Genomic DNA, 22,031 nt, shown 5'->3' on the forward strand with positions numbered 1-22,031 from the left:
AGCCCCAACCCATCGCTCACCTTCTGCGTGAAGACGCACGACCGCCTCTACTATGTGGTGGCGCCATCGGCGGAGGCCATGAGGATCTGGATGGACGTGATCGTCACGGGAGCGGAGGGATACACTCAGTTCATGAACTGACGCTGCGGCAGGGATTGGGCACGCAGTCCACAGGATCCGTTCTGACGTCCGCTCCAATTCGGACGCCATGCCTGTTTGTTACCGTTTCTGTTTTTATTTTTGCGTTTAATCACACAATCATTTCTCCATGCAGGCGTTTCCTTTGTCATGTTACCAATGTGATTCTGTTTGGATTGAAAAAGGGAGCTGCTGCCACACACACACACACACACGCACGCACACACCCACACACACACACACACCCAAACACATCTCTGTATATAAACCAAAATGTTCCCCTATCCAGGACTGTTCAAAGCCTTTCTATATTGCCAAAAGGAGATCTTGTAGTTACTGTTGAATATTTTGTATTATTTGTTTGTTTTTTTACTTAGAGAAAAAAATTGCCAAATGACATGTTGCCAATGTTATTGAGTATTCTGTTGTAACTTTGAGTGTAGAGAGAGAAGATTTGAAGAATTCCCTTCACTTTAATGTGTTTCAGCTGCTGAAACCTTTTTTCCTATTAACGGTCAGCAGCAGCAGAGATGATCTCAGATCCCAGATCCACATCTTCACCAGGCTTACCAAAGGAACGGACTGTCCACAGGCATTCCTGAAGAGTCCACTCATTAGGACAGAGTTATGGGCTGTAATGGTTTGATCTACACAACAAAACTTCAATGGTTTCTTTGCTTCAAAGCTGTCAGAAGAAGCTGGTTTACACTGAAAGCACTGAATTACCACGCAGCTACCCTGGGTTAGCATCAAGACTGTAAATAAAGAGAGAAACTATAAAATAATCAGAGGGATTTCTGGTCAGGCATTTTGATTCCAGTGCCTATCACTGTTTTCCAGAGTTCCCAGGTTGGGTGAGGTTCCGTTAAGACATTATTGTCCAGCCCAAAACATTTGGTCATTTTATTTATTTATTATTGGGTTGCACAATATATCAGCACCAATATCGGTTTCAATCGGTACCAGTAATTTTTGACCTATCGGTATTGGTGCAATAAACGGGCTGATATTAACAACCAATATTTATTACCAACTTTTTTCTGTTTGTTTCTGGAGGGGAGGGGCCAACGTTGGTCAGGAGACATTTTTATGGTCATGTGACAGAGATGCAGGGGGAAGCAGTGGTGAAGTCAGCGATGTGGTCTTGTTTTCCAATATTTACCTAGATATATTTAACTCTCAGTCATAACAGGAGTATTAATATTGGTCCAGATTTGCATATTGGTGGCTTCCTAATTTATTGCTCATTCTTTATCCATGTGTGATTGAATTAAAAATGGTTTTCTGTCACAAACATGTTGCTAAGCCACCTTTCACTGTTAAGCTCTCCATAGTCTTGCTTGCTTTAGCATAAGGACTGTTGATATTCTAACACATTTTTTGTCCATTTTAGGATTATTTTCTTAAGTCAGGGGTGTCAAAAGAACAGCCATTTTGTATATATATAAATATATATATATGTGTGTGTGTGTGTGTGTGAAACCATCACTTCTCTGACAGCTTTGAAGCAGCACTTTTCTCATCGGGTGGCGTGTTTTAGGCTCGTTTCATTGGGAACTCTGTATGTATTCAATCAGAAGCCATTCTAATGAGAGAACACCCAACACTCTGAGACTGACTGCCAAATCAAAATGACTGTCTAATGGTTTCACCAAAGCTGCCAAGATGCCCTGAACTGATCGATCTCTGGAGCGGTCCGGTTCTGACACGGAACTTGATGACGTGACGACTCTGCTGGGAAGCAGCCGTCACCACGACCAGCCTAAAGCAGCAAGCACACACATTCAACTGTTTGGATGATGCAATTCAGACCTGTGCCTTCACCACATGTTCCTGAGTCCTGCACAGCCTCACTGTGGAGCCCACATCACACGGACGCTTTGAAATCAGTGTTTCTTTAAACTCTCCAACAGCATCGTGCACAGGCTTGCATGGTTGCCTCTTCACCTTGGAGATGGTTCTCATGATCCAGGGGGTCCCAACATGATGGGCTCATCGGGTCAGTTGAAGAACATTTCACCTAGGAGCAATGCTACAGATCCTTTAGAAAGGATTGTTAAAATCTGAGAAAACAAGCCAAGTGAACTGCTACATGCACTCCTTTTACATTTAAATTGGACAATGTGGAACATGTGGCTCACAAGATGGCTGCTAGTGTGTAAACCTGTCTGTAAACCAAGAATTATTTCATGGGGATCTCCCTTCCAAATGCCTGTCACCAAAAGGATTGCCTTGGATACAGCTTTGGCTCTAGCATTTTATTCTGAAAGGTATCCCTGCACTTTGTGAATGGTCGGACAGGAAGCACTTCTTCAGGGGTAGATTTAACCTTCCAGTGGTCTTTTAGCGCGACGCTCAGGAGGAGCGCGGCAGATTTCAACAGCGGGAAAGACCGTCGGTTCCCGAAATCATTCACCAACCAAAATGAACCTGGTAAAAGCGCACGCTGGGCCAGAGCAACCTCACCAGACTACGCACAGAGTAGAAAGCTTGTGGAGTCCGATTGACCCCGTTTCTTAGCCTGCAGGAGAGTAAAACTAGTTTCCATGCTGGTAGCATGCTGCTTTGTTCTGTCCTTTTCCATTTCATATAAGGCCAATATTTGCAAATGACTAAAATATTAAATGACTATAAAATATTAGCAGGCAGAGGTCAACACCATGTCAGCTGAATGATTACAGACGAAGGTAATCTGGGTTGATCAGTGAGCAAAACGTTCTGACTGGCATCAGACTGTAGAAAAAGTAGTTCCGATGTGATGATCTGTATCGAGTAATCTTTTGTGATTATTGGAAGTCTGTGAATCAATAGATGAGCCACCACAAACCTCTCCACTACCAGATCTATAGAAGACAGGTATGGACAATATGATCCTAGATAGAAAATACATGAGAAACATTTCTTGTACTTTTGTTCAGCTATTAGCACACCCCCTGGTTTGCAGAAAAACTGTCATTTGTTCATTAGTTAGTAGGGGTGGGCATTATCACATTATTATGAGAAATGAAATGATTCTTGATTCGTTGTTACAATGGATTCCAATCAATATTTTTTAACAAAAAACAAACTCCATTTTGTCGTTTTAGGACTTTTTCCACTGTGTTCAATGAGAGTATCATTACATATCAATACGTTTGAAAATATGATTAAATGTAGCTACTGTGTACAAATCACACTTCTTTATGTGATATTTATTGTGATTGTCCCTTTCATTGTTACCACAACACCAGAAAATATTGTGATAAAACTTTTAAGTCCATATTGCCCACCCCTAGCAGGTACTTAGCATTTCTTCCCGGCTGTAACCGTCTGGTGGACGTACAGATTGAATTGGCTACTGCTGTACTTTCGTGTGGCCTTTTTTCGTTCACAGTGTGTTTTATAATTCTGCCTTAATAGTCCAACAGAAACCTGAAATAGTGTTTCAGAAAGCTGCCTCAACACTGGAGCTCCTCTTAACACCCCACTGTGACCGGACCGGAGGCCTTTAGCACGCAGCGTTAGCCGTTACCTTGGAGACACTTCAGTCGTCCAGTAGTGAGTGTTATCCCCAGGAGGTTTCTAAGTGACATCTGTTGGTCATGAATTGCTGTTATCTACACGTATCTGAAAGAAAAGTAGTGTTGTAAAGAGAATGCCTGAGTGAAAAGTTAGTGATATTGTATGAAAAGACAACTTTTCACTTTTTGTCATTTCAGAACTTTTATTGCAGCTTGCATTTGAAATTGTACAATAGTCACGTATGAATAGCTTTTTTTTGTTTTTTTTGTTTTTTACTGGTACAACACTTGTGCAGGTACGTGTACACAGAATAAATCAGCCATCACCATTAAGACTGGACCCTGATGTTCCCCTCGGACACGATCAGCACTCTGACCATGCTGTGTTACTGTGTCATGTGTCACTTTCATGTATGAATAATGTGGATTTCTGTCAGATCTATTAATAAAAAACAAAATGACTATCAGCAAACACTCATGCTGTCTGTTGTATCCAGTGTGTAATAGTGTGACTGTTCCAGTGTTGAGCAGAGACATAAACTGTTCGGACCAATGCTGGTCACCACCAACAAAAAGAAAAATATATATGCTCAGCATGTGACCCACAATAAAAGAGAATAAAACCTGATAAACTAGGAGTTAAAGTATCTAACATTACCCAAAGTAGATTCAGATCCCAACTTAACATAAAGAGTTTCAAAACAATAATCCTAGACGTCACACAGTACTTCATTCAGATGTTAATTCTGTCCTGCTGGTGGAAGGAGGAATTACACTTTGTTGTCACTGTCACCTGCAGAGAAATGAGACACACACACACACACACACACCAAGGGTTATTATACTTGCTTTAGGAATATCGATGTTTACAGAGTGGGATGGAAGACGAGTTGAGATCTAGAGTGGATCTGCTCAGTTCAGCAAAATGTTTTTACAGGTTCAATTCATTCATTAAATAATCCCGTCTATTTCTATAGGTTTGTTTCATAACAAAAAAAGTTATTTCAGGGTGGCGGTGGCACCGGTTAATCAATACATAACAGAATGAGAAAATAATAGAATGAGAACGTTTGGTCATTGGCAGCATCATCCCCCAAGAAACAAAAAATAGGGGAACATTTTTTATGTTTCCTCCAGGATCTCATCTCTCTCCTGTTTCTTTCAGCTGTGGCTTCCATGTAGTCACAGCTTTTCAGTTTAAACACCATCTTGCAGATCCCAATGGGCGTGGCACTACAGAAAACTAGCATTAGAGAACCAAGTTGGAGAACTCTGACTTACTCTCAGCACAGGGGGATGTGTAGTCAGTGGCAGCCTGGTCAGCTGAAACAGGAGAGATAAATGAGTAAACAATGACAGAACAACCTGAACATGATGGAGCAAAGGCAGCTAGGTGAGCTCTTACTCGGCTGGTAGTAGTCGTAGACTTTAATCACAGCTGGTTTCAGATTCCTGACCCGCTGATCCTCCTCCAGAGTCACCTTGCACGTCTGAGGCTCGTCCTTTTTCAGCTGCAATCACAAACATTCCAAACGCTCACTTCCTGTTCGGCCACAAGGAAGGAAACGTAAGGGGCCAAGAACACAGCCTGAGGGACACCCACCCCGTCCAGGTAAATGTTGAGGAATCCTTCGTCTGAGTCCACGCGCTTCACCGATCGCTCGTCCTTCAGCTGCAGCAGCAGAGCCAGCAGTCAGAATGCAGCTTCTCACTTTTATGAGTCGTAAGTCAAACGGGGAACTTACCAGCTGCAGGGAGTTCTGGTCCAGAACGTATCCAGACAGCAGCTTGATGTTGATGATGACCATGTTGGTCTCGTCTCTCCTGCCCTGATACCTACAGGAAGTGACATCAAGCTTTTCTAAACCAGGTGCGTTAAAGCGTCCAGCAGCGATCTTAAGATGCAGTACCTGACATGAACCACCAGGTGGAGCTGTGGCCGGCTGAGTTTGCATCTGGGTTCGACGCTCTTGGTGATGGTGAAGGCTGAGAAGTCGTCAGGTGGAGGGATGTTGTAGTGGGCAGAGATCTGCAGAGAAACAGAATGTATGTCTGTGGTCAAACATACGGCGCCTGAACTGAATTTGGTCACATCATAACCACAAACACCAACAGACTCTAAATGTGACTACCATCACAGTTTTTATAGACGTAATAAAGGATGCTGCCATCTGGATCGATTCTAAAGTAGAGAGCTGATCACAACACGAAGCAAGCTAACAGAAAGAAAGCACCGCTAATAGCAACAGCCTTTAGCGGAGCGTTGACTGTTTGGGTGTGTAGTTGGAGTTGAATGCTAAAGGTTGTTGCTCTGGAAGGTGAAGCTCCTCCTCCGTCTCCAGTAATCTTCATCCTCTCACAGGTTTCCTCACATCACTGTCCTGTATTTATCTCCATCCATCTTCTCATCAGGTCTGAGCAGCTTCCCTGTCTGTGCCGCAGAAGTCCATCACTACAGACCAACTTTGTGACCTTTAACCCCAGTGTGGGACCTTTATCCCATGTGTGACGCAGCGGTACCTGAGTCAGCACGCAGCTTTGTCCCTCGGCTCTAACGGTGTACTCTCCAGGAACCTCGCTCAGCTCTTCCTCCTGGTACAGTAGCCTGTTGCTCTGCGTCACAGTGAACTCCTTCCTCAAGCCGCCCGCGGACGTCACCGTCACCGTGGTCGTTCCCTGTGGGCTGTAGGTGGCTTCGGCGTACCTGGCCAGAGCCTGGAGGGCCACCACTGTGTCCTGTTGGGCAGAGCGGTCAGGTGTTAGCTCTGGCCGCTGCAGGGCTGCGCTTCTACTGGAAGTGCTTACGATACCTGCGTGGAGGAGAAGCCGCCGTACGGGTTCTGCTGCTGAGCGAGCCAGCGGATGATGCCAGAGGTGTAGTCCAGACTGAAACCCTCCAGAGGAGGAGAGAGGAGCAGGGCCAGCAGCACGTAGGAGGTCATCTCCACTTCCACAGCGTCAGAAGATCCCACTTGCTCCCAGTGAACAGAGCCACCTAGCAGTCAGGATGTAGGAGGAACGACAAGATCAGCAGGTGACGAAACTTACTTCAGCTTGATTCTGTTCATCATTCTACCTTCTTTATTAGAAAAAACTGTCCAATTGTTTTAAATTCAGCCGTCTTGCACTCTTTGAGGACATCATCCAGGATTTGTCGTGTTCTCTCAGGGTTCATCCACACCAGAAAGTCTAGTTTGTTTGAAGGGCAGATATTCAATCAGCTCAAAAAAATTAACTTTGGTCTGCCTACAAACCCAGGCTGAAGTGAACTCTGATGTGGTTCAAATGCCCATGTGAAAGCTAACAGACTGGAGACTGCTTCAAAAGGAGGAAGTGAACCAGAAAAATTGCAAGAATTTAGCACAAGTAGTTAATGGCTCGTGGTCTGTTGCCAAAAACATAAGAAAAATTCTACAACCACAAAAATCTGATGCCACTCTATTTTTGTTTATGCTTCTTGAAACAGTACGTTGCGCTCAGTGTCTTTTTCAGAGGTTTCCTTTAGTAGTTCTTAGTGCAGCGCCACCACAGGCGAGGAGGTAAACATGTTTTTCAAAGTGTTTGGTTGGTTTGACTCCAATCAAACTGAGTCTACTGGACCATCAGGTGTGAAAACACTCTTCTTCCTACCGTCCTTCTTGGCCTTCTGGTCCAGAACGGTGACGAGTTTGCTCCTCATCTCCTGATCTCCAGCCAGAATGAAGGTGTAGGTCATCAGGGCCGTGGTGTACAGGTTGTCAAACTCCCCAGCCACAGCATCTTTCAGACAACTCAGGCCCTTCTGGACCACGGGGTCCTGACCCAAAGCAGCCAAACACAAGAAGACACAGTTAGACTGAGCTGGAGTTGACCCGGCCCCTTTTCCTTTAACAGAGGCTGCCCCCTCTGCTGTGACAGCTTAGTGAGAGAAATACACTGAAAACACCTTCAACTTCTCTAAATATCTTGCAAAAAGTGGTTCGAAAATAACAGTAAAAAATTACACTGATCAAGGTAAAAAAAAAAAAAAGAGAAAGAAAGGACGTCCAACTGACCGAGGCGACGCCGTCCAGCTCCAGCAAAGCGGCGACGATGTAAGCTGTCAGAGACACGTCGTCACTCACTCCTCCCTGTGGAAACACCAGTTTATACAGCAACAGGTCTGAGGCGTGGGCTTCATTAAACAATCTGCCATTATGTATCAGTCTGAGTCAATATGTACCAGTATGAGTCATTGTGTACCAGTCTGAACTCTGTTTTTGGAGAAAATTGATCCTTTTTAAATGAATTATGTAATGATATTTACCTCAGTTACAGGTCCTTTAGATCACATAAATCTTCCATAACTGTAATTTTTTTTAAATGTTCAATTATTTAGTTGGGTAGGGAGTAACGTTGAAATCCTTCAGTAGAAATGTTTCTTTTTAAAAATTTAGGTTAAGGTTAGTAATCAATACAAACTCCAAACAGATCAAACTCCTGGGTCTGCCTGCTAACAGTCCAGGTTTTAAAATCAGAACTGCAACATTCTGCATGTAAGTTGGAAACGTCATTGTGAAGAGATGCACAGAAACGAGCTAGTGAGTGATATTTTGTCTGATCTTTCTATGTACGCCCCACAGCTAAGTGCCAACAACTCTCTTCAGTTGGAGGTTGTGACTGAAGCGAGGATGCTCAAAGTTACCCAGTTTCACTGTCAATGAGTTAGCAATTAACTCGGAGGAAGACATGAGATTTAAAAGGCCGTTTATGAAGGAAACTACATTCTACAGTGTGCACTATGTTTCTGTTGTACATTCAAGCTAACTTTAAACAAGGACAGTTCAGTAGATAACAAGAAGGCTGAATGTATAAACGTTGGGTTAATCTGTTTCATTCTTTTATCCTTAAGGTATGCGATTACATTATTTAAAGGAACACACACATTGCTAGCAGATTCCAAATGTTAACCATGCCAAGAGCTAACATTAGATGCTAATAGTTTAAAAATCAAACTCTAAGCAGTTTTTCTCCTTAAAAAATGATCAGTAAAACCCTGTTTTAGAGTGACAGCTCTCTCTCTCAGTTTTACTTTGTAAATAACTAATGGCCATCCTTGGCAGGCTAGAACAAATATTTAGTGTTTTTAAATTATTTTTTAAGAAACATCTGAACCAGTATAGGCAGATATAATCTCTAGAACAATCACAGATCAAAAATCAGCCTTACATCTTAGATTAGCATCTCTAGTCTGTATTATGATATTATATCTACAGATATATTTACTAATCAGTGATGTCTGATAAGTCTGTTATTATTATTTATCTGATGTTAAGACTTATCAGATAAATAGATGTAATTTTTAGAAATAGCTGTGGCTTTTGTTTAATGTGTTTTCTTTAGCTTACCAAATCGAGTACAAACCAGTTTCTTGTCTTCTGCATGTTTAGAATCCATGGACATAAATGTATTTGTGCGTTAGCTTTACCAGAATGTTACATCAATGAACAAGCAGAGCAAATAACATGGAAGTGAATAGTTGGGAAAACAAAACAATTTGACAAATGATGGAAGAAACGTTCTCCCTCCAGCAACCCTCACACCGGGAAGATTGTTTCTCCAAGGTCAAGCTGATTGATTTTCATCTTGACATTGTGTTCACCCTCACCTGTAATTAAGCAGCTGGTTGCTATGGTAACTCTTACATTTTATGGAAGCAGTACGGGTGTACTTTTTGTGAAAAAAACCCCATCTAAATCTGTGGTGTGTGTTTTTATACATGTTGGGTTCGGTGTTAATCAGTTAGAAGTTTCTTGCTCTGCTGACTCCTTCAGTGGTTTGACAACTTCATTATACAGCAGCACCACGTGGCCAGATGTTGTCACAGCAGGGTCAGCGCACGTAAATAATTATCTTGTATTCTCATTAATGAATTTACATTTATAATATGCAACACATTAGCTGTGTTTTATCCCCAACCAGCCAGATTTGATCTTTAAAACTTGAAACTATTCCTCAGCTGTAGAACTGATCATGTTCCAAAGCTCTTCTAGAATTTTCTAAACAGAGTGAAAAGACTAAACAAACTGTTTTTACATCTTATCGTAACCACTGTGGGAAGTGTTTTCTGTCTGGAAGACAAGATGCAGGATTCTGTGTTTCTGTGTCAAAAAGAACCTCAACACACCTACACTGATGGAGATTAAAATGAATCACCATTGTTCTTCCAATAATCCATGTGATGCAGATTCACATAGCTACATTAAATTCCTGTATGTCCCCGTCCAGAGCTCCTGAGCCGCCGTACCTTCATGCTGTTGTGGAAGAGTTTCCCAACAGATGTGAAACAGCCGTCACTCTTCTGCAGTCCGGTCAGCCAGGTCCTGGCGTCCTTGATGTGCTGTGGGTCCACATAGATGTGATCTCTGGCTCCGCCAAACGACTTCATCACAAACGCAGTGAGCCTGGAGATGACAGCCGCGCGGTCAGAGAGGGGCCCGACGACGACCCCCGATACGCAGCGGCAGGTCGGAGCGGCTCAATCAAAACCACCTGCTAACCACCGGTGTGTCCAACACTGCTGCTCACTCTACTGATGTTCTGCAAGGCCAGCAGTTTTCAAAACTGTACATACAGGTCCAATTATATACACCGTTTTCAAGTTCCGGAGAAACCACAGAGTTTCTGTGTGCAGTCAGAATTCAGAAATTCTGACATCGATGTTTATTATTTTTAAAATGATCATCAACTAATTTAGTAACTGAATGATCGTTAGCTGGAGAGCAGAGACAAAAAAAGCTAATTTTGCTGAAAGAGCAATAAAGTCAGAGTATTAATTAAGCCAAAACTTTTGTCTGTAAATATGTTCCACCCAGAGCTCCTCCAGTGGCAGCTTTAGATTCGCTGTAAGAGAAATCTCCTATTTTTCTATCCAATTATTAATCAAATAATGAACTGGTCAGCTGATTATTGATGTTCAGTCAGATAGGTCTGAGCTTTTCACATGTTGACATTAAAAGTATTTTTTAGCTGAGATTCATCCTTTGTTAAAAATGATCAAGCGCTCATTAAATGAATGCAACTTTTTAATGTATTTATCACATTGTTGATTATTTGTATTGATCTATTAAAAATTGGGCAGCAAACGATGCCTAGCAGGAAGTTTTTGTTGCTTTTGTTTTTTATCATTTGAATCAGGCGAAGCTGAAACTGCTGCATGAGGATAGAACAGATTTACAGACAAAAAGGTTTTTCATCTTAAGGTTTATATTCTTTATTCAGTTTTGACCTGAATATCTGCTGTGAGGGAGTTCAGCTTTCAGTAAATGACATGTTTGAGTCTGTAGTTAACAACTGATTACTAAGTTAGTTGATGAATATTGATTAATTGTTTCAGCCAGAGAAAAGATTTGAACTTTTCTAAAGTGAACAGCCTACACTAACTCTGATCTGTAAACATGGACCACTGATTTCCTACATGTTCACAGTTAAAGCCACATTATGTGAAGAGTGGTTCTGGTTCACCTGGTGACTATTCACCCAACACACACACCAGTTTAGTCCCTCTGACAAACTCAGAGGGACTAAAACTCTGAAATCACTTTGTGCAGGAAAACTGATTTCCTTTTAAATCATTTCAGTTTTACAGCTTCTTTAAGCTCTAATGTGAGTAAATCCTTAAGCCCCAGTTTCTCCCAACCACATGAGGGAAAGGGGGGGGGGGGATGAACACACCCCCACATATTCAGCGATTGCCAAAACTGCCCAGCCCCCTTTTCGTTAAATCCCCGCAGGCAGCCTCTGCTTTAAGCCCATTAAATGAAAATCTTCATTTTTTCTGCAAGCTTCCTAATAAAACTAATGCATCAGGATACTTGCTTTTGGCAGCAGGCAAAGACGACTGTTTGTGTGTGTGTGTGTGTGTGTGTGTGCGTGCGTGTGCGTGTGTGTGTGTGTGTGTGTGTGTTCCTCCCACCATGTCTGGATTGCATTTTTTTTTTGTTCTCTTGTCACATGAAACCAGAGATATGAAAAGCGAACATTTTGGATAAATGTTTTAAATGCTTCTCGAATGATGCAACTTGAGTCTAACACCAGTTTTATCTTCATGTTTCTGCCCTCCAAACAAACATCAGACACATGATGGAGTCACTCAATAAAAAATAAAATTATGTTTACTCACCTTCAATCAACTTCAGTGTATGGAGAGTAAATAGGAGCCCATCTATGTGATTTATTTTTAGGAATGATTCCCTTGTTATTTTAGCACTTATTTCAATAAAGTGTATATTATGACTGTATGAATTAATCTGTTCAATCAATATGAAAATGTCCCCTGTGGAGCTCCTGATTAAAAGCTACACATCATTGTACTTACCAGGTGTTTCCAGAGGGGTCGCTGTTCCCGAAGGCGCTGTAGGAGCCGTCGTCATGCTTGTAGTTGAGCTCCCTCTGATATCCTACAACACAGAGAAGCAAACAGAAACAGAAATACTTTTAAAAAAAAACAACAACAAAAAAAACCCCTTCTTGTTCAGAAATGATTTCTCCACCTACAGAAAGCCGCGTTTTACTCCTGTTCTGGAAGAACAACTCTCTGGAGTTTATCTGACTCTGACATTCTGAGCTTGAACCTTTTGCTACATTACAACCACCACTATAAAATCAATCTTTAATTTGATTCAGCTTCACGTCCTCCTCCTCTTGTTGAAGAGGACAGAGGAGAGATTGAGTGAAGTGCCCTCACCGCTCTCCAGGAAGCGCCTGGCCTTCTCCAGGATGGTCTCGGTCAGCTGACCGGAGCTTTTCAGGTAGTTGAGGATGAAGATGTTTGGAGCGAACAGCACCATGTTCTGCTCCCCACAGCCGTATGGCATGGCCAGCAGCCTGTCCAGATTCTGAAGGGCCCGGCCCATCAGGTCACCTGTGAGAGAGGGGCAAAAAAAACCCCAAACAAGTCAGACATTTAAGCACACTTTCTGCTTACTAGACGAGGTGCCTGTCCCCCCAGGGGCCACCAGGGGCCACCAGCAGCCTCAGTGCGGTGTCACCTACCCAGGACAGAGACGGACGCTCTGGCTGACCCCTCCACAAACACTTCAGGCAGCTGGAGAGAGATTTTCTTCTCCACTGGACCATCTGGTAACAAAAACAGCCATTTGTTGAAATGTGAGCTGGTTTTCTGATAAAAGTCTGATGCATAATGACATGGAGAGATTTTCTCCACAGAAACCTGGAGACCAAGAGAACCAGCTTTGAAGTGCAGACACTGACCTGCAGGACACAGCAGGGCGTTGTGGCTCTTCATCTGAGGCGTTCCTTCAGCCTGACAGAGAGTCACAGGAGAATACTAAGTGTAACATGGTTCAGAATGCAGTGGGGTGAAAATCAAGGAATCTGCATCTGCCTGGAAAATCAGATTTTTTTTCACAATATAAAAAATGGGAGAGAAAAAAAGGACAGCTGCAGCTAACAATTAGTTCAGCTCTGACGATTAATGAGTTCATTTAAGCATTTTTATACAATATTAGAAAAGCATTAAAATATTCAAATTATTCAATTCCTTTAAAAAAAAAAAGATTTCACCAGTTAGTGTACAATAGTTTAGCATTCCTCCACTGAACGTTTGATCATTTGTAGCAAAGGATGAAACTGCAGCAAATCAATTCAGTGTAGGACTGTAATTAATCTGTTTTTGGATTAACAGATTTCTTTTTTTCTTTTTTTTTTTTTAGAATTTGAACTGGATGAAGCTAAACTGCACCTTGATAAATTCTTGGTAGAATTTACAAAAGAAGTTGTTTTTTTTAATCGAAATGTAAAATATATATATATATATACTTTTTGAACAGTTTTGGCTTAATTACTGTTCTGAGTGTGCTCTTTAAACTAGTCTACTCCAGCTAATCAACTACTTAATTAGTTGACGATTATTTCAACAATTAATCCCACACTATTAGTCAAGACAGAAAGATGCTGCTCATTAATAACGTTTGCTCTTATTTTTACACCCATGAATTTCAGTCAATATATCTGTGACCCTGACAGACGTCTGGGAAGGATGCAGGTCTCCTATTGGTTGATTAAAGTCCAGTGATTTTCCTGCAAGGAGAAACAATAAGCGAAGCCCTGAGCCTCCTTAATGTGGAGCATTAAAATATTCAGATATTTTAAATGGAAATAGCTGTGATAAAAAATTAAGAACAAATCAAACATAGTAAATTCAAATTCAGCCGATATGCAACACTGTATTCATTATGCCTCCATCTCTAACACATGGATTATTACACTATAAGGGCAAAACCTCCACACTGATTTTTTAGCAACAATTGCACATATGAACCATTATGATTCCTATCTAAATCTACTTTGTGAGTTCCATTAATAATCATCAGTTTGTCCTATGGCTGCCTGTCAGAGTTGTCTGTTGCTATGAGACCTCTGATCTGAACCGTCCAATCAGAACAGAAGAACATCTCCCACCGCTCTGGAAAAACTGCTTTCATCTTCCAAACGGTTCTTTGTTCCCCAGGACAGGCTGACCGGACAGCGTCCACATCAACTCCAGAGCTAAAAAGCAGAAGTGTTGCGGTCGCCGCGGTGACATTCACTGACCTCCACCAGGAGCGTGCGGACCACCGTGTCGATTCGGCCCACGTCTGGCACCGTGGTTACCTCGTTACCGCACAGATCGCGGGTCCTCAGAGCCTCGGCGCTGACCCTCAGGCTCACGTCGCCTGTGTACACACACACACACACACGCACACGCGCACACACACACACACACACACACACACACACACACGGCAGTGTTGGGGGTGTTTAATCGATTCCCACCTGTCAGACGTTGTGTGCAAAGGAAGGACGGCTTCCCATCTCATTACCCTTCCTGTTCCTCCATCCTTCCTCGGTTTTCTTTCCTCCTCCTGTTTACCTCCTCATTAATCCCCATTTGTTGCCTTATTATTCCGTGTCTCCATGCAGCTCTGTTTCCCATGCCCTCCCTCGCTTCCTTCACAGCCCATAATTCTTCACACGGAGGACAAGTACAGATCAGCCCCTCAGGGAGAGGTTTCTGAATGTTTCGTCAGAGATACTACCTGACTTGTTAGTACAAGTGATTGTCAGCATTCCTCTGAGGGAGGGGGCTTTGGAGGAAGATGGGGTAACGGGGGCGGAGGGGTTAGCAGATCGCGGTTTGACATACATCAGAACCCCCTCTCCATCCCTCATGACAGAGGCTGACGGGATTCCTCTGCGCTACGGCAACAGCATCAGCTTCCTCCGCCGGCGCCCTCAGTGAGGAGTGATTAGCTTGTTCAGAAGCAGCCTTCACTCTGCAGCTGAAGGTTCTGATGGACGCACCATGCACGCACACTTCACTTAATGAAATGCAAACACATGGCAACAGTGAGATGTCAGAATCCAGGTAATGAGAGCTGGCTGGTGTGGTTTACGGAGGGCCAAACGGCCCACATTCTGACACCTTCATACATGACGATTCAATTCATGAAAAAAACTAAAATCATTTTATTACAAGCTGGGATTTTTAATGATGAGTTCATGAGCTCATCAGGAATTTATTTACAAATCAGTCAGGTCAGCTTTGATCTGACTGATTAAAGGGGGATTATTTCCAGGAGAAAAACATTTACAGGCCTGTAGTCTAAACTATTAAATTACAGGATATGTTTAAAACTGCAGTAGGTAACGTTTTTAAAAATATGCTTTTTTGTATAAAACTGTCACCATATTGTGATAGTATACTATGAGACAGATAATCTGTGAAACAAACAAATCCAGCTCCTCTGTCTCCCTGTGGTCCTACAGCCCTCTGCAGAAATACATACCTGGGTCAGAAACAACCAATCAGCACCAGGAGGAGGGGCTTAGCACTGTCAATCATCCATCATGTGTGCACTGCTCACATCCTCCCTCTTGCTCTCTGCTGCGCTACAGCTTCTTCAAGTCTGCAAATGGCTGTAGAACCAGATGAGCTCGTTTTTTTCCACAGATTATCTCACATTTGTTAAAACTATTTTCAGTTTTAACAAACATGCAAAAAGTGTATTTTAAAAACATGCTACCTACTGCAGCTTTAAAGTTGAAACTTCAAAAGAAAGTAGGGTGATAAAAAAAACAGTGGTTTAATTCATAATTATCGGAGAGGTTTCAATTTACTATGAAAAAAGGGTTTGTTTGAAGTTATAAATTGTTTTCTTTGTTTCTTTGTGTCATGTAGAAACAAGAAAACATGATTAACAAGTTCACTGCTACGCTGATGACACGGCGCTATGTTTATCTGTATTGTTGGAGGTCAGGGGTCACATCCAGGGGCAGTGATTTCTGGATCTCCAGCAGGACTCCCAAATCTTAAACCAGGGAGTATAAATGAATTTGCTTATTCCAAAAGAAATTCACTGACTTTCTTTGTTTCCTGTGGTCAGTCTTGTTCTGGTCCTCAGTGCTAAAGAAGACCTTAGTGTTGTCTGTAACAAGCCTACATTTCAGTGTCCATCTAATTAGTTGAATAGCGACCAATTTAGTTGTGTGTACCTAGAGCAGTTGGAGTCACAATCCAGGAGAAGGTCTTGCTCTCCTCTCCACACAGACAGATGCTGTACTGGCAGCCTTCACAGTCTCTGAAGGTGAATTGGTCAGACTCAGCCAAAGTTACTTTGACCTGTGAAACAGAACCAAACACTAAAATTAGCCAGACAACTGATGTACTCTTGAGGAAAATATCTTTGTGAGAATGTGAGTAACCACCATTATGCACTGGGAGAGGTAATTGAAGACGGTGGCTTTCAGTGTGAACACCTCCCCTCTGATGACGGAGTAGGGCAAGGTGAGGCTGACGAAGAACGGCTGGAAGGCGGTGAGCCCGGTGTTGGGCGACACGCCGAAACCAGTAGGGGAGACACAGAAGGCGCTGGCTGCCCATTTGGTGATGGTATCAGGGATGGTCTTCTGAAGGCTCGCCGACCCGCCGTCTCTGGACACAGGGCCAGGCAGGGAAATTCAAAGAGTAAGCAAAAGTTCTCATATATTTCTAGAAAAGCACTACAAAATAAAAATCTAAATCTGGGGAAAGATTGAACAACATGTAAAAATACACAAAGCTAATGCCTTCACACAAGCTATGATAGAGACGCACCGATCAGATATTAATATCTGTATCAGTCCTGATATTAAAAGAAATTCTGAGTTTTGGTGACAATATGCCTGATCCACAAGGACAGATCTATTCACTCTAATTCTATGCTTTGTTCTCTCTTATTTAATTTACATTCTATTTCGAACTCCTAAAGGCACTTTCTGAACCATTTGAAAGAAGATTTATTGCAGTTTATGTTCTCGGCTTATTGTTTCTGTCATACTGTTATACTCCTCATTGCACTGACTGAACAAAGTAAAATTTTGTTGTTTTTACACGTTTGACCAAGTGTGTGAAGCTGTTTGTGTGCTTGGCTAGTGCAGAGTTGTCAAATTAATTTGTAATACTGTGTTGGAAAACATAAGCATGAAGTCAATTCAGGTGTTTCTCTATAGCAGATCAGAAAAGCAGCTGATCCACTCAGATATCAGAAGTGAAAAAAGTAGATTGGCACAGTTAAACCTACATCTCTACCATTCATCTCTTCTGTCTCACTCTCCTTCTCTCACACCCTTCACCCATCTTAAGAGGACTCACTCTTCCCGGTTTAAAGTCCCATTTTGCTATAATTAACAGAACCAAATTAATCAGCCACAAAAAAATATAGAAGAGTTTAAAAACATTAGGCACATTTTAAAAGTTAAACTGATTGAGTAATTGCAGCTAAACATTAGTATGAAGCTTTTTTCTTTAGGTCGCATGGTGTTATCCTTTTCTCCTTATTACCCCACAGTAATAAGATCCCAGATCCAGGTCTCAGGAAACTCTGTTCTGACTGTCTTCTTTTTCTGCTCCTCTGGACCTCTAGCTTCTCCACCTCTAGCCAATGCCATGCTGAAGACAACAGGTCCAGCCAAGCCTACTTCTAGAACGACATGGAAAGAGAACAATCAGTCGTTTTGCCACAGTACTCACCCAACTGAGACCAGATCCCAGATCCAGGTCTCAAGGAAGTTTTTTCTAATTGTCTCTTTAGGTATTCCGGCTGGATTGTTTGACACTGGAGCGGATGCATGGTCCATTTCCTCTACCATTGGAAGAGCCTCTGGCATCGCTAAATAAAATTTTAAAATGGTAACAGTGGCTACTTTCATCACCAAGAATGGGCAGAACAACAAAGCACGACAAAACATACCGTTGAACTTGAACACGAAGCAGTCGTAAGGTTTTTTCACATCTGAGTTTGTCACAATTTTGACTCCAATGTCCTAAAAGTGGAGAGACAGAGACAGAAAGAGAAATAATGTAGCATGACCGATGCCATTTTATTGCACATTGTAATATCGTTACTGTATATAAGTACTGATATTACTCATATACAGGATTGTTAAAAGGGGATTTAATTGTGTGTTTCCATTGAATACGAAATGCAGTTAAAATCACAGGTGAATAAGTCTGTTCACGCGGTAGGTGATAAAAAACAGGCCACGCCATCATCTTCCTGACACTTCCTATCGTCATCTTCTTCATGGCTTGCACCAGCAGCACATCCGGTTGTTAATCATGTGACCGTCTTGAGCATAGAGGTTTAGAGAAATAAACCAATTCTGATACAGGCAAATACATGCAAAATTAATTTCCAATAAGCAAAGTTATTTCAGAAATGTTAAATTACACAATTATATGGTCAATGGAAATGCAGCTTTTAAAAAAGTAAAAAGGGTCAAAGAGGCTTAGAACTGAAAATGGATCAAGAGACAAAAAAAGAAGAGAATAAATTTAGATCAGGAAATTCAAATGCCTAAGAAGTAGACATGATGGAGAAGTTAAGACTGATGCTATTGTTTAAACTGGCCTAAAATAGAAGAAACTCATTCCAATAAATCTTTACTTTAAAAATGCTGTAGACGTCTATCTTCTGATAGAACGGAGGGAGGAAGAGCGAGCGCTTTGATCGAACGTTGACGTCGACGATTGGTGTCGGAGCGACTTCAACTTCAGGAACAGGCTGGAAATCAGGAATCGGCCTGGGGATCACGCCGGGGAAACAGCGGAACGGATCGAAGTCTTCCACCTCGTAGTCGTACCCTGACAGCTTCTGGACCGGCAGCTGGTTAAACACCTGTTAGGACACGAACCCAAAGCTGAACCTTGGTGTGTTTCGTTTTCCAAAGGGGATCACAATGTGTCAGCCTCATCACTTTGATGAGATGCTTGTTGTCATACAAAGTCAACGGTGATCTCCTGCTCTGGCTTCAGCAGTAAAACGCTCTGGTCGATGGCTCTGACGGAGCACAGGGACTTGGGGTTGGCCTTCAGTGTCAGCGTGGTCTGCTCTGCTGGGAGCTGCTGAACGGACGAGAACTTCAGGGACACCTGAGTAGTCAACCAATCACAGAGAGGCATTAGGGGAATCCTGTTTTCTAAAGAAAATAAAACTGCATCTTTGTGTTTCCTACCTTGTTACTGAGGCAGAGCTGAATGGGGAAGTCCTGGCTGTCTGCCACCATCTCCCCATTGGCCATCAAAGAGTAAACAATCACCTGGGCAACAGGGGCGAGGTCTATCACCTCACTCAGTCTGACGGTCAGCTCCCCTTTGTTGACTGTAGCGTCGAACAGACATGTAAACTGATGTGAATGATTAAACAGCTGGATATATTTCAGAGAAATAAGAAATAACAATTTTGTTCTTTGCTAATAATCTGAAGACAACACCTGCAAAGTTATGAGCACTAGACGAAAATACAAAACAGACCACATTCCATGTCCTGACTGGTCAACAAATCAGAGAAACACTCTATTCCATGTTTGCCTCTTCTTTTCAAATACTAAAAAATTTACAGACCACTTGAAATGATCAGCTGCTCTGATTTTACTTTTTATAGGTTTATGTTTGAGTGAAATGAACATTGGTCTTTTATTCTATGAACTACTGACAGCATGTCTCTGAAATTAAATGAGAAATGGTCAAAATAATGTAAGGTGCAGTGCTTTCAGACCTCAAATAATGCAAAGGAAACAAGTTTATATTCATTTAGAAAGAACAATACTAATGTTTGAACTCAGGAAGAGTTCAGAAATCAGTATCTGGTGGAATAACCAGGAGGTTTTCAATGGGGTTCAGTGCAGTGGGCTCTTCATTTTATCCAAAGCTGTAACTCATTTTTATCATTTCATTTGTTAAATAAGAGCTCTTGTTTCGCTGTTCTCTTGTTGCAATCTGTATGAAGAGAAGGCTTGTAAATGTTCCGGTTAACTTAAGTTAGTAGTAAGGTGGCAAGTTACTGGAACACCTTTGCTGTGTGTGGCAGAGCGACAGAAAAGGAGGTGAAGAAGTGGAGTCCAGTCGGTGCCACCCCTCATCATATTGATTACATAAAAAGCTGTCAAACACAAAAACGCCAGTTAAAAAGAACTTCCCCATCGCTTTAGCGCTTCCTTTAGAACAGTGACTCTATTGCCATCTAGCTCAATCAGTGAAGGTTGGGCATTCATTATATGAGTTGCATATAGTGAATGCCACAGATTGTCTGTCATTGAGCTTATGCTTTAGAAACTTGACTGGCTTCATACCAGTTCCTGTTGTGACGTTCACTGGGACAGAACCATGACGCACAGTTTCACCTTTGGACAGCACCTACGAAGGCAGAGAACGTAAGAGAAAATTCTGTCACTTGGGATTTTTTAATACTCTTGTAGTTGTAGAGATATATATGTATAATGGTAAAACAAAAAATAAAAAACACAAAAGAACTGAATATTAAGGCGAACAAAGAAATTTTGGAACATTTTCTTAAGATTACTGCAACAGAAACACAATGTGACACATACCAGGTAGAAGAAGTTAAGGACCGTCTGTTCCTCTTTCAGTTCTGTTCCCTGAATGATGTACTGAGCCGTCACAGTTGCATCTCTGTCGCAGGCGAAACCCTCGCTGATACGCTTGAGCATCAGGAAACTATTGCTCTTGGAATAAGCTGGTGAGACGAACTGGTAGGCCAATCCGTAGTCTGGCCGCCGTAAGTTGGCAACATAAGGTTCGTTCTCCTTTGTATCCTTAGTGAGAACCTGTTCAGTAAGATCCAGGGTTGAATTAGACCATTACTGAAACATACACCAACATCCAGCCGTCTTGGTTTATTCAAGTGAAGGCCAGCAAAGAGTTAAAATAAGTATTTTCATTCAAAAATGGGGACGGAAATCTTGTCATCTAAATTAGTCAGCGAAGGTTGTTCCAGATCCTTCTACAGGTCAACCCACAAATCAGGCAACTGGACTAACAGACAACAAGGGCAACTGCAATGGTTCATGAGCAAACCAGTTAAATCATCTGAAGCACTCCTACAAACAATAACAAACCACAAAGAGTGCGCTGACCTTGAGAGAGACAGAGCCCTTCCACTCAGACGTGTCCAGAGAAAACTGAGAAATGCCTTTTGCGTCTGTCGTGAGCATCATTTTCTTGGAGTCTTCAACAAACAGATAAAGCAGCTCATTGGCAACAGGTTGACTATCTGGGCCGACCAGCTTGATCTGCAAAAATGAAAGAAAGGTTTTCACAATGTTTATTAATCACCATTCCTAAGGAAGACACCAGAAACTGCTCATAACATCAGAAGTTTGCTCTACTAAGTATAGAATCTGATTGTGGCAAAGAGGTTGACTAATGTTGACACTGAAGAAGTAATCAGAAGTAATCCTAAATCTAGCTGATACCAGCTGTACTAAGGTCACTTTTTTATGGCAAACAGTGGGTCGCATGTACAATAAATCCACTTTGCAAAGGTTGTTGAACAATTTTAGCTGCATCTCCATTAGCAAAACACCAAAAACATGAGAGCAGGTCTTTGATGGAGTTTTTTTTACCTTTCCTTCAAATGGTATGCCAGGCTTGTATGCTCCAGGTACGTCCTCGAAGGTGATAGTTCTGATCTGACTGCTCAGGCTGGCCGTTCCTGAGCCTTTAAGAACCACCCCTAGACGGCGGCAAACACACGGGTCACATCCTGCTAGAAACTAGACTCCAAAACGATACCGAAATCTTTGGGAGCCAACCTGTTCCATCCTCCTCCAACTCAGCATTTAGCTCAAAACGGTCAGAATATGAGAACTTGTTTAGAGCAAACTCTGCCAAGCTCAGAGTTTCTGAGGCACATCCACTTTTATCCAGCTGGAACATGAGAAAATATGGACATACTGTACAGGTTTCATCAACTCAAACTTAAGACTTTTTACGACAAATGAATTAAATTTATCATGACACAAATGTACAACAGAAAATTGCATGCAAGAAAAGAAGTAGTATCATGTGAATTGGTGAGAAGACGAACGTCGTCC

The 22,031-nt window shown here is 42.1% G+C and overlaps 2 protein-coding genes across 14 annotated transcripts in view; one reads left to right on the plus strand and one right to left on the minus strand.

Annotated features, from left to right (window-relative positions):
* Positions 1 to 4,110, plus strand: part of phldb1b (pleckstrin homology-like domain, family B, member 1b) — a 100,032-nt gene extending 95,922 nt beyond the window's left edge. For 9 of the 11 annotated variants that reach the window (XM_044119357.1, XM_044119358.1, XM_044119359.1 and 6 more), the window contains one exon: positions 1 to 4,110. In XM_044119357.1, the coding sequence (XP_043975292.1) occupies positions 1 to 141 (141 nt within the window). In that variant the 3' untranslated portion in view covers positions 142 to 4,110. The other 2 variants (XM_044119366.1, XM_044119365.1) reach the window with 1 other exon arrangement.
* Positions 3,822 to 22,031, minus strand: part of LOC122832532 (alpha-2-macroglobulin-like protein 1) — a 27,563-nt gene continuing 9,353 nt past the window's right edge. The window contains exons 9-36 of one of the 3 annotated variants that reach the window (XM_044119370.1): positions 21,750 to 21,864; positions 21,561 to 21,670; positions 21,072 to 21,227; positions 20,526 to 20,762; positions 20,268 to 20,331; positions 19,152 to 19,297; positions 18,919 to 19,068; positions 18,584 to 18,814; positions 17,888 to 17,960; positions 17,479 to 17,617; positions 16,365 to 16,590; positions 16,152 to 16,278; positions 14,211 to 14,332; positions 12,870 to 12,921; positions 12,651 to 12,734; positions 12,343 to 12,519; positions 11,974 to 12,055; positions 9,904 to 10,060; positions 7,673 to 7,747; positions 7,269 to 7,434; positions 6,449 to 6,633; positions 6,159 to 6,374; positions 5,549 to 5,667; positions 5,384 to 5,474; positions 5,242 to 5,310; positions 5,044 to 5,149; positions 4,920 to 4,961; positions 3,822 to 4,431 (exon numbers count right to left, since the gene is read on the minus strand). In XM_044119370.1, coding sequence (XP_043975305.1) covers positions 4,409 to 4,431; positions 4,920 to 4,961; positions 5,044 to 5,149; positions 5,242 to 5,310; positions 5,384 to 5,474; positions 5,549 to 5,667; positions 6,159 to 6,374; positions 6,449 to 6,633; positions 7,269 to 7,434; positions 7,673 to 7,747; positions 9,904 to 10,060; positions 11,974 to 12,055; positions 12,343 to 12,519; positions 12,651 to 12,734; positions 12,870 to 12,921; positions 14,211 to 14,332; positions 16,152 to 16,278; positions 16,365 to 16,590; positions 17,479 to 17,617; positions 17,888 to 17,960; positions 18,584 to 18,814; positions 18,919 to 19,068; positions 19,152 to 19,297; positions 20,268 to 20,331; positions 20,526 to 20,762; positions 21,072 to 21,227; positions 21,561 to 21,670; positions 21,750 to 21,864 — 3,540 coding nt within the window. In that variant the 3' untranslated portion in view covers positions 3,822 to 4,408. Of the gene's footprint in view, positions 4,432 to 4,872; positions 4,962 to 5,043; positions 5,150 to 5,241; positions 5,311 to 5,383; positions 5,475 to 5,548; positions 5,668 to 6,158; positions 6,375 to 6,448; positions 6,634 to 7,268; positions 7,435 to 7,672; positions 7,748 to 9,903; positions 10,061 to 11,973; positions 12,056 to 12,342; positions 12,520 to 12,650; positions 12,735 to 12,869; positions 12,922 to 14,210; positions 14,333 to 16,151; positions 16,279 to 16,364; positions 16,591 to 17,478; positions 17,618 to 17,667; positions 17,807 to 17,887; positions 17,961 to 18,583; positions 18,815 to 18,918; positions 19,069 to 19,151; positions 19,298 to 20,267; positions 20,332 to 20,525; positions 20,763 to 21,071; positions 21,228 to 21,560; positions 21,671 to 21,749; positions 21,865 to 22,031 lie in introns of those variants that run through there. The other 2 variants (XM_044119369.1, XM_044119367.1) reach the window with 2 other exon arrangements.

The sequence above is a fragment of the Gambusia affinis genome, linkage group LG06 (assembly GCF_019740435.1).
Source record: "Gambusia affinis linkage group LG06, SWU_Gaff_1.0, whole genome shotgun sequence".
Classification (NCBI taxonomy): domain Eukaryota; kingdom Metazoa; phylum Chordata; class Actinopteri; order Cyprinodontiformes; family Poeciliidae; genus Gambusia; species Gambusia affinis.